Consider the following 12600-nt stretch of genomic DNA (forward strand, 5'->3'; position numbering starts at 1 on the left):
CCGATTACATAAAATCAATAGATTCTCCAAATTGTAATTACATATGACCATGATTTCGAAAATGTACGCAAAATGTAACATACATCACTACAGCCACTTTCTAGGGGTGGTTGAGGCGGATGTCCACTTGGGGCGCAGTGAGGGAGGGGGAAGCAGCGGGCACAAAGGAACAGAGCAGAAGGGAGGGGGGCCCCGACTCCTCCTTCCCTCTCCTCAGGACCCTCTCCATTGCAGAAATGTATGGCCAATGGTAGCGGTCTTTTACTCACCTTTGGGTGCGAATGCGAAGATCACATGCTGCCAGGCTGCTCCGTCTCCAGCGCCGCATGACTTCCTGAATAGCGGAAGTAGTAAGTGGCACTGAAGACAGACAAGCCCGGTGTCACATGATCTTCACATAGAGCACGGAAGGTGAGTAAAAGACAGCTATCGCTGCCCACAAATTCCTGCTATGGAGAGTGGAGCACGGAGGGGGTCCTGAGGAGAGGGAGGGAGGAGTCAGACACCCCTCCCTGCGGCTGAGTCCCTATGTGCCTGCTGTCCCCCCCCCTGCATCTATACCTGGCTAACCTATACGGGGGGCAGCTATACCTGGCTACCTATACTGGGAAAAGTATACCTGTCTAACCTATACTGGGGGCACTTATATCTGGCTACCTTTAATGGGGTAAACAATACTTGGTTACCTGTACTGGGGTCACCTATACCTGGCTACCTATCCTGGGGTCACCTATACCTGGCTACCTATCCTGGGGTCACCTATACCTGGCTACCTATCCTGGGGGCACCCATACCTGGCTACCTATCCTGGGGGCACCCATACCTGGCTACCTATCCTGGGGGCACCCATACCTGGCTACCTATCCTGGGGGCACCCATACCTGGCTACCTATCCTGGGGGCACCCATACCTGGCTACCTATCCTGGGGGCACCCATACCTGGCTACCTATCCTGGGGGCACCAATACCTGGCTACCTATCCTGAGGGCACCTATACCTGGCTACCTATCCTGAGGGCAACTATACCTGGTTACCTGTACTGGGAGCACCTATAACTGTATACCTAATTTTTGGGGCATACCTGGCTACCTATATTGGGGGGCTAAATATTGCATTGCAAATAATGTTCTTGAAACTGCCCTGCATCACTATTTTATTACTATATTATTTTTAAAATAATTTTTCAACGGAAGGATGGCTTGGGACTCACATGTGCTTATGGGGCAGGAGGAAGCCCCGCATAAGTATGGATTCTTTCTTAACTATGAACTCTGGTTTACTTTATCCGCTACAGGACCGATGCAGTTGAAAGTTATGTCCTGCATGTGGCAGTGCAGATCTGACAGGATGTAACTTACAAAACCCGTTGCCGCGCGGTTTCACTGCTTCCGCCAATTGCCCCGCTTTTTCCCCACCGCAGTCGTAGATCAATCGCTCTGCCGTCTATATGACGGCAGAGCTCTATCTGTGTGCCGGTCAGGAGCCGTTTTCATTGCCTCCTGGCTCGGTCATTACTGTAAGCCAATCCCATTGGCTTACATTGATTGACAGGGTCAGGAGCCAATGAAAGCAGCTCCTGACCGGCACACAGTGCTCTGCTGTCATAGCGACGGCAGAGAGAGGAGCCTGCGGCAGGGAGCGAGCTGGGTGACCGGCGAGAGAGGCAGGACTGAGCGAAGATTCATCGGTAAACGGTGTTTTCGGCTGCTTTGCTTTACCAGCAGTCTCTGGTCCTTGAGGGGGCAGAGACTGCTGGTCTGGAAATTGTTAATGGCTGTGTGTTGAGTTATTTTAATGGGACAACAAATTTACACTATTTATACAAGCTGCCTACCGGCTTTGTGTCGATGTGTCCGATCTTCAGTGTTGTCCCATGAAAAGATAGAATAAAATATATAAAAAAGGTGAGAGGGATACTGAGGTTTGTAACATACTGCCGTGATACTGCCCAGGCTTGCTGGATGGGTGCTTTTTGTTTTTCAGGCAAACTATGCAGTTATATAACTGCAGTAGTAATGATAAATATAGACAAGCGTAACAAAATTGTTCCTATTTCAGGTCATTTTTCAGAGTGATATTGTGGATTGTGCAGACCTTTCAACAGATGACAGTGAGCACCGGGACCACATAGTGGACTGCCACAATGACCACAGGAGAAATGTGGACCCGCCAGGTGGCAACATGCTCAAGATGGTAAGGAACAAAAAAATCGAAAGTCACATCCAGTGCTAGAGATTAAAGCGTACCTGAGATGGGCTTACTGAAAGAATTTGATACTTACTCGGGGCTTCCTCCAGCTTCATAAGCACTGATGCCTCCTGTCCCTCGCTGTCATCCCGAGGACCTCCATTCTCCGGCTATTAGTCCCGGTAATCAGGCTCAGCTACGCTAGTCGGGCTCTTCTGTGCATGCAAAGAGTCGACTGGCATGACTGAGCAAGATTGCCGGGACTGATACAAGGAGGAACGTAGCCACCAGGGAGGACGCTCGGTGCTCATAGGGCTGGAGGAAGCCCCAGGTAAGTATCAAATTATTTTAGTAAGCCCATCTCAGGTTAACATTAATGAGATATAGACAATTGGTTTCTATTCAAGAACAGATCCGCCAAATTGGGCTCGATTCTTCATAAATCAGTAATGCATGAGATATGAGTGACATGGCTTGAAAACAGCAAACATTTAAAAATGCTGCACTCTAATTTGGGCACGGCATTTACTGAAAATAAATGTTAGGTTAACAGTGCATAATATAGCGGTGGTAGAAGAATATCGGTAAAGTTAACCAGTATTCTACTACTTAGAGAGAAACCGTGACCAAGAATTGAACTTCATCCCAATCAGTAGCTGATACCCCCTTTTCCATGACAAATCTATTCCTTTTCTCAAACGGATCATCAGGGGGCGCTGTATGGCTGATATTGTGGTGAAACCCCTCCCACAGGAAACTGTGAGGACCATTTTCCTGGCAGTTTCCTGTCTGTGAACCCCATTGCATTGTGGGAAATAGCTGTTTACAGCTGTTTCCAACTGCCATAAAAGCAAGCAGCATCTCCTTCCACTGACATCACCAGCCAGCAGTAAAAATGTCACCGGGTGATAAATGTCAGAATGTAAATCAGGGAGAGGGAAGCTTTTACAATGGGCAAACACTGACTAAATCCTTTATACATAATTATTGTGAAAATGAAGCACTTTTCCTCTTTAATTGATATAGTGAAATGCCGATAATATTTGCAGATATTTTACTATGACCAAACCTGTCCCTACTGTCAGACAGAGTCCTCCCCTTGTGGGCAACTAACAAACCCCCTAGACAACTGAGACATACCCCCCCCCCCCCCCCTTGAGCTTCACACCCGCTATTAACCTGCATGTGCAAAAGGGGTTTAAAAGTTACATGAGGAATGACTGGCCAATACTGACATCTTGTGGTTAAAGTGCTAGCTGCAGGTTATTATCCTTACCCTGGGAAATACATGTCTGGGGGCAAACTATGCTAAACATCAGTAGGATTGCCATGCACTTGTAGTGCAAATATGGTTGTGTAGTGTGCATTACCTAGGTAAGTCGTATTGCACCAGTTGCGTAACACATGATATTTAGACAGTGTTAAAAATGGTAAACTTTTTATTTCTATTAACACTGGGGAGAGAGATGGAACAGTAAATACTTTGTTACACACTGAGCAAGGAGGGAATGGATAAGACTCTGCCGAGCTGCAGAGCTGACTACAAAGAGGTGATCTCTCAGCAGCTCAGAGGAGGGGGTGGGGGGCAGCGCTGGGTTCACAGTGAAGGACTAGCAGATTAAAATAATCAATAATTTGATAATTGTACGAACCTGATGCAAATTTTGTTGCAATTTGAATGCAGCCTGGAACCAAGAGAATCAAAACTCAGCAACAAGCTGCATATCAAAGTTGTAAAAAAGAAATTAGGCTGGCAAAGATTGAAGCTGAAAAACAAATCACTAGGGATATCAAATCTAACCCAAAGAAGTCTTTCAAGTACATCAACTCTGAAAAAAGAAAGGTTGACTGTATTTGACTCCTAAAGGATGAGGGTGGGAACTCAATGGTGGATGGCCAAGGTAAGGCAGAGTTATTAAATGCTTTCTTTGCTTCTGTCTTCACAAGGGAAACATCTCTGTTGCAAATTACAGAGGCAGAAGAGTCTCACTCTTCCAACTGTAATATTAAATACTTAACGCAGGAAGAAGTGAAGGCAAGACTAAATAAATTAAAAATAGACAAGGCACCTGGCCCGGATGGCATGCATCCTTGGGTCCTAAGGGAATTAAATTCAGTTGTAGATAAACCCCTTTATCTTATTTTTTGTGACTCTCTTGCAACTGGCAGAGTCCCAGTGGATTGGCATACAGCCCATGTTTTCCCATTATTTAAGAAGGGCAAAAAAATCAGATCCAGGAAATTATAGACCTGTAAGCCTAACATCAGTTGTATGCAAACTATTTGAGGGGTTACTAAGAGATACTATACATGACTTCATAGTAGAAAATAATCTTATTTCTCAGCATCGACATGGGTTTACTAAAGACAGGTCCTGTTTGACTAACATGCTCAGCTTTTATGAGGTAGTGAATGCTAATATGGATATTGGGAATGCTGAAGATGTGATATACTTGGACTTTGCAAAGGCCTTTGACACTGTTCCCCACAGAAGTCTGGTGCAAAAGATGAGGATGCAAGGACTGGGGAAGAGTTTGTGTGCATGTATAGGGAACTGGCTAATGGACAGAAAACAAAGAGTTGTGGTCAATGGATCATACTCAAAATGGGTGACTGTTAGCAGTGGGGTCCCACAGGGGTCTGTACTGGGTCCAGTGCTCTTCAATTAATTTATTAATGACCTAGTAGATGCAGTAGTGAGCAATGTTGCTATTTTTGCAGATGAAATTGTGCAGAATCATCAACTCTCAGGAAGATAGAGACATATTGCAACAGGATCTGGATAAAGTGGCTATATGGGCACATAAATGGCAGATGAAATTCAATGTTGAAAAATGTAAAGTCATGCATTTTGGTCGTACCAATGGTCTAGCACTATAAAAAATAAATGGGATACAGTTCGGGACATCACACTTGGAGAAGGACTTAGGAGTACTCATCGACAACAAGTTAAGTAATCGTACTCAATGCCAAGCCGCTGCAGCTAAAGCTAACAAAATTTTGGGATGCATTAAAAGGGAAATAAAAACTCGAGATGCTAGCATAATATTGCCCCTGTTTAACTCTCTAGTAAAGCCACATCTGCAATATGGAATTCAGTTCTGGGCACCACATTACAGGAAAGTTATTTCAGTTTTAGAGCAGGTGCAGAGGCAAGCAACAAAATTGATACGTGGGATGGAAGGTCTCACTTACCAAGAAAGGTTAGATAAACTGGGTGCACGGAGATAGGCGAAAATAGCCAATCTCTGTCTGGTCCGCTCTACTGCGGAGGCGCAGGAGATTTTCTCCTGCGCAGTAGAGCGGGCCGACAGCGAACGTCTAATTCCGCCTATCTCCGAGCAGAGAGCCGATACTGCGCCTGCGCAGTTGCCGGGAAGGTAAATATTTACATCCCTGCTGTTTGGAGGGGCACAGTGAGACCGCCGTGGGACCGAGGAGGACGGCGGAAGCCTCAATAGGATCCGGAGGCTTCCCCCACCCCAGGTGAGTACCCCCCAGGGTATTTTGGTATGCTGGAGAGAGGTCAGAGAAGGTGGCAGGTGTACTCCTTGATTCCCACTAGGCCCCAGGTACCTGCCTAGGTTGCCTGGTGGATGATCCTGCTCTGACATGCACGGATGAAGGCTAGCACCAGTGGTGTAACTACAATTCATGGGGCCCCCCAGCGAAACTTTGATGCCTCCCCCCCAATGTCCACACCCCTTTCCTTGCCTCCCTTGGTACCCTTCAAGTCCTTGGGGCCCATCTCACAAGGGTCATAAAACAAGTGTGGCCATCATGATGAGCAAAAGTGTGGATAATCTATTCGCAAACACTTTCGCAAAAATAATGTTAAATTTGACTTTTGAGAGAAAAAGCATGTAGCAGTAAGGCCTCTTGCACACTGCAAGCAATTCAGATTCAGATTCCGCTTTTTAATCTGTTTTTACTTCCGATTCAGATTCAGATTTTCAGTTTGCTCCTTGCACACTGCAAATCTGAATCTGAATCGGAGGTAAAAACTGATTAAAAAGCGGAATCTGAATCGGAATCGCGTGCAGTGTGCAAGAGGCCTAAGATTGAGCATTTTCACGCTAAAAATAAACCACTCCGCACTTTTCGCAAATTTTCACTTCAGAAGGAAAAAAAGCTGTTTCCCTTTACCATGCTGTGAAAATACAGGGTACTTTTGCAGTCATTGTCTCGAAATAGAAAATAGCATTTTCGATGGGAAAAATTACTGGCAAAAATTCACATGCGAGTCTGGGCCAGATTTATCAAAGCATTACTGACAGTTTTTCCTTCTTAAACTGTCCTTGCCAGAAGGGGGGAGTGTTCTGCACGTTTGTAAGTAGCTTCCTAATGCTTTCTTAAGTGAAGGGAAATTGCGTCAGTTCTGAGAGTTTTCCTTAGATTAAGAACAGCGCAGAACTGTCCCTGAATAAGAAGTGGCTAATACCACTTCTTAACCCCGCAGAGCAGGTTTACAATGACACCTCATAGCTTCCTTTTTAATTTACTGCCATCTACCAACCTTCATTTGTTACTGAGGTGAACCCCCCTTCACCCTGGTGATGTTTATTTGTTTAAGAGAAGGAGGGGAATTGCGGACGTGTGTGTGTGTGTGTGTGTGTGTGTGTGTGTGTGTGTGTGTGTGTGTGTGTGTGTGTGTGTGTGTGTGTGTGTGTGTGTGTGTGTGTGTGTGTGTGTGTGTGTGTGTGTGTGTGTGTGTGTGTGTGTGTGTGTGTGTGTGTGTGTGTGTGTGTGTGTGTGTGTGTGTGTGTGTGTGTGTGTGTGGCCCAGAATCCCCCCTCAGACCAGGGTTGGTGCAGTGTCTGGGGACAGGCACAAGTTGAGACACCAGAATATCAGCAGGTATCCTGCAGCTCACAGCACTGCCCCCTTGGGGAACTTAACAGAATTAGGTATGAGCACAGCCCTGTGCCCCTGCTGTGTGAATGCTTCACTTTCCCCTTCATTCGCAATGTTGGCTGTCCTCATTATTATCTGTATCTAAACTGCTCCTGATCGATCCAGTTGTCGTTTGGGATCAGATCGGACATTTAGGAAATAATTGTCAGATCCTGTCAGTCGGATGGGAAATTGCATTAGGTGTACCCAGCATAAAGTCCCACTATATTATTATACTGTATTGTGCGTGGCTGAGGGAGACCTTTCAGGAATCCCCCCCTTGAATATCCTGGGTTTGCCCCTGATGGGGATTATTTAACCCTCCTGGCGGTTTGCAAAAATCCGCCAGGGGGCAGGCACTGATTGGCCAGGCAGCGCACGGGGTCTGGGGGGGGGCGGCTGCGGCGTGACGGTTAGCGGCGGATCGTCGGGTAGCGGCGGCGATCGGGCACTGCACGCAGCTAGCAAAGTGCTAGCTGCGTGCAGCAAAAAAAAAATTATGCAAATCGGCCCAGCGGGGCCTGAGCGGTGCCTCCCGGCGGCATAGCCCGTGCTCAGCACGGGCTTACCGCCAGGGAGGTTAAGAATGGAAGTTTAGGAGAGTAATTACAACCTGGGCTGCTAGTGTCCCAGATGGATAAACAAACAAGTCATCCACTGTTGTGTTTGTTTGTCTGAGACACTGTTCTAGCTTCTCCTCACTTAGAACAGGTTAGGAAGGGAACAGCACCATCTAGTGGCTTCTTAAAGAGAATCTGTATTGCTAAAATCGCACAAAAGTAAACATACCAGTGCGTTAGGGGACATCTCCTATTACCCTCTGTCACAATTTCGCCGCATTAAAAGTGGTTAAAAACAGTTTTCAAAAGTTTGTTTATAAACAAACAAAATGGCCACCAAAACAGGAAGTAGGTTGATGTACAGTATGTCCACACATAGAAAATACATCCATACACAAGCAGGCTGTATACACCCTTCCTTTTGAATCTCAAGAGATCATTTGTGTGTTTCTTTCCCCCTGCAGCTATCTTCCACTGAAGTGTCAGGCTGTTTCTTCCTGCAGAGTGCAGACAGCTCTGCCTGTATGTAATTCCTCAGTATGTGAAAGCCCAGCCAGATCAGAGGAGGATTTATCCAGCTTGTAAAAGATAATAAAGCAGAGAGAAGCTGCACTAATCTAAATAACACACAGCAGTGTGCAGAAAGGAGCCAGGAGGGGGGAGATGCATCACAGAACCACAACACTGAAGAACTTGGCAGCCTTCCAGACACAGGCTGACAAGTCTGACAAGAGAGAGATAAGTTGATTTATTACAGAGATGGTGATAGTAGAACGTGCTGCAGTAAGCCAGAACACATTAGAATAGCTTTTGGAACTTGTAGGATGATAAAAAACAGGATGCAATTTTTGTTACGAAGTCTCTTTAAGGTGCCTGAGACAGTTCTGCACGGAGTTCTACAAACCTACCAGCATTTTGTCTCAGACACTCTTGATAAATCTAGGCCTCTGATCTTTACACCTATAACAAGTGTAGAAACAAAAACACCTGATTTAAAGCAGAGCTAGTTTAGGGGCCCCGTGGTGGCAAACTAAATTTGGGGCTCCCCAGCGGAAAGCTTCCCTCCCCCACACCGCCATTACCCATCAGCTCCCCGGGGCCCTGCAAGTATAATGATTAATTACCTATTAGTCCCGGTGGGTGAGCGGACAGGCAGCGGCTGCACTCTGAGACGCTGTCTCCTTCGTGTTTACACATGACGCGCCGGGTCATAGAGTGGGAGGGAGGCAGAGTGTCTCAGAGTGCAGCATCTGCCTGTCCGCTCACCTGCTGGGTAATTATGGCTGCTATTATACCTGCAGGGCCCGGGGGAGCAGGCAGAATGTAGCAGGGTCGGTGTTGTGGGGGCCTCAGCAGAAGTCGGGGCCCCCTTTGCCTCTATGGTAGCGCCGGCCCTGATTTGAAGGATAGTCCCCTGTATCAGAGGAAGGGAAGGTTGATAGTTGCCCCCGCCCCCCAGCTCTGGACACCCTACATTTGCAGAGGCTGTTCCCCTTCCCCTGTAGTTAAGCCCCTGGTCAGAAACACCTGATCGGAAATATAGTCCACTGTATGCGAGGAAGGGAAGGTTGGTGGTTAGGCCCCCCCACAGCTACGGACCCCCCTGTGATCACAGGAGCTGCTCCCCTCTAGTTACTCCCCTGGCTAGCACTTTGCTACTTTAGTAACTTGACCCCTATAATCTCTCGTTTTTTTGCATATTGGAAGGTATGGAGCACAGAACTACAGAAAGCAGCACAACACTGGGCAGACCTTTGTTACAGAAACCACAGCCTTCAGGAACAAAGGCTACATAATGGTAAGAATATTAGTAACCACCTGCATTTTTTTAAAAGCTTTGTTCAATGATTTGATCTGCATTGCACAGGGTGTGGTTCTATCCTATTTTTGGTTCGCACGCATACATAGCCCCATCTGTATTTGCTCTGCCATGTTCTTGATCCAGAACCACAGGTACCACTGCTTGAGGTGCTCCTCCCAGCATGCATAGCTGTGGCTAAGGATGTGCGCTATTGCCACTGGTGCTTTAACCAGTGGTATTGCAAAGGAGTTATGGGGTCCCAGTGCGAGTTTTGCATTGGGCCCCAGTGTTCTCTCCAGAATTTTTTTTCCAGCCGGGTGGCATGAAAACGTAGCTGGGTGGGGCGAGATGAAAGAATGCAGGGCCAGTGATTCTGTGTGCCTCTCTGCTTACAGAATAGGAGGAGAGGAGCCGATGACAGCCGGGGGCTCAGCAAAGCTAAACGGGTGGAGCACCCGGCTAAAAGACCCTAGGGAGAACACTAGGCTCCTCCAAGCACTCTAAACATACAATTGATACGGTGCACCAAAACCTGCCAAGGACAACACTGTGTCAGAGGTGCAAGAAGGAGATGGGGAACAGCTAGTTAATGATTGCATGTAAGAAGAGAAAAAGTGAGAACCAAGAGCCTAATATTGTGTAGTACCTTCGATATTCACAAAGTATTAATAAGAGTGTTAAATTATACTCACAAATATGGGGTACCACATAGGCAACCACTGAAATCGCAGGTGGGGAGAATTGTTACCTGACCCCACTCAGGTTTAAGAAGTCGCGCTCTGTAGATAGGAAGAAAAATGGGGTAGCACCCCTCCACCCGGGGTGCACTAGACCCTAGGTTCTCAACGTGTGGTACGCGTACCCCAGGGGGTACTTCTGATGGTTCCAGGGGCTACTCGGGCTTCATATACTTAACCAAGAATAACATATTTGAAGTTTTAGAAAATGATAAATCTTATTTAAAAAACACCAAATTAGTGTTTTAGCTAATTAAAAGCAATAGTAAATGCTTGGAAATTGTTTAGAATCAATTATCATGTAATACGATTAAATATATATTGGTCAAGGGGTACTTGTGATAATGTTTATTATGTTAGGGGGTCCTTGGTGAGTAGAAACACAAAAGAGAGGAGGAGCGCTCTCTGGTGCATTAACCTTTTTTAATTATCCACCATTTTTTAATTAGACACCATCCCCTGGGCACGGTGATATACAACTTGAGTGTCTCCAGGAGACACCATCCCCTGGGCACGGTGATATACACCTTGAGTGTCTCCAGGAGACACCATCCCCTGGGCACGGTGATATACAACTTGAGTGTCTCCAGGAGACACCATCCCCTGGGCACGGTGATATACACCTTGAGTGTCTCCAGGAGACACCATCCCCTGGGCACGGTGATATACACCTTGAGTGTCTCCAGGAGACACCACCCCCTGGGCACGGTGATATACACCTTGAGTGTTTCCAGGAGACACCATCCCCTGGGCACGGTGATATACACCTTGAGTGTCTCCAGGAGACACCATCCCTTGGGCACGGTGATATACACCTTGAGTGTCTCCTGGAGACACCATCCCCTGGGCACGGTGATATACACCTTGAGTGTCTCCAGGAGACACCATCCCCTGGGCACGGTGATATACACCTTGAGTGTCTCCAGGAGACACCATCCCCTGGGCACGGTGATATACACCTTGAGTGTCTCCAGGGGACACCATCCCCTGGGCACGGTGATATACACCTTGAGTGTCTCCTGGAGACACCATCCCCTGGGCACGGTGATATACACCTTGAGTGTCTCCAGGAGACACCATCCCCTGGGCACGGTGATATACACCTTGAGTGTCTCCTGGAGACACCATCCCCTGGGCACGGTGATATACACCTTGAGTGTCTCCTGGGGACACCATCCCCTGGGCACGGTGATATACACCTTGAGTGTCTCCAGGGGACACCATCCCCTGGGCACGGTGATATACACCTTGAGTGTCTCCAGGGGACACCATCCCCTGGGCACGGTGATATACACCTTGAGTGTCTCCAGGAGACACCATCCCCTGGGCACGGTGATATACACCTTGAGTGTCTCCAGGAGACACCATCCCCTGGGCACGGTGATATACACCTTGAGTGTCTCCAGGAGACACCATCCCCTGGGCACGGTGATATACACCTTGAGTGTCTCCAGGAGACACCATCCCCTGGGCACGGTGATATACACCTTGAGTGTCTCCAGGAGACACCATCCCCTGGGCACGCTGATATACACCTTGAGTGTCTCCAGGAGACACCATCCCCTGGGCACGGTGATATACACCTTGAGTGTCTCCAGGAGACACCATCCCCTGGGCACGGTGATATACACCTTGAGTGTCTCCAGGAGACACCATCCCCTGGGCACGGTGATATACACCTTGAGTGTCTCCAGGAGACAACATCCCCTGGGCACGGTGATATACACCTTGAGTGTCTCCTGGAGACACCATCCCCTGGGCACGGTGATATACACCTTGAGTGTCTCCTGGAGACACCATCCCCTGGGCACGGTGATATACACCTTGAGTGTCTCCAGGAGACACCATCCCCTGGGCACGGTGATATACACCTTGAGTGTCTCCTGGAGACACCATCCCCTGGGCACGGTGATATACACCTTGAGTGTCTCCTGGGGACACCATCCCCTGGGCACGGTGATATACACCTTGAGTGTCTCCAGGGGACACCATCCCCTGGGCACGGTGATATACACCTTGAGTGTCTCCAGGGGACACCATCCCCTGGGCACGGTGATATACACCTTGAGTGTCTCCAGGAGACACCATCCCCTGGGCACGGTGATATACACCTTGAGTGTCTCCAGGAGACACCATCCCCTGGGCACGGTGATATACACCTTGAGTGTCTCCAGGAGACACCATCCCCTGGGCACGGTGATATACACCTTGAGTGTCTCCAGGAGACACCATCCCCTGGGCACGGTGATATACACCTTGAGTGTCTCCAGGAGACACCATCCCCTGGGCACGGTGATATACACCTTGAGTGTCTCCAGGAGACACCATCCCCTAGGCACGGTGATATACACCTTGAGTGTCTCCTGGAGACACCATCCCCTGGGCACGGTGATATACACCTTGAGTGTCTCCAGGGGACACC

The 12600-nt window shown here is 48.0% G+C and overlaps 1 protein-coding gene across 1 annotated transcript in view; it reads left to right on the forward strand.

The window, feature by feature from the left end:
- Positions 1–12600, forward strand: part of LOC137570340 (cysteine-rich secretory protein 1-like) — an 82790-nt gene that overhangs the window by 19571 nt on the left and 50619 nt on the right. Inside the window, exons 4-5 of the mRNA XM_068278988.1 lie at positions 2059–2193; positions 9348–9438. Of these exons, the coding sequence (XP_068135089.1) occupies positions 2182–2193; positions 9348–9438 (103 nt within the window). The 5' untranslated portion in view covers positions 2059–2181. The remainder of the gene's footprint in view (positions 1–2058; positions 2194–9347; positions 9439–12600) is intronic.

This window comes from Hyperolius riggenbachi, chromosome 4, assembly GCF_040937935.1.
Source record: "Hyperolius riggenbachi isolate aHypRig1 chromosome 4, aHypRig1.pri, whole genome shotgun sequence".
In the NCBI taxonomy this organism is placed as follows: Eukaryota; Metazoa; Chordata; class Amphibia; order Anura; family Hyperoliidae; genus Hyperolius; species Hyperolius riggenbachi.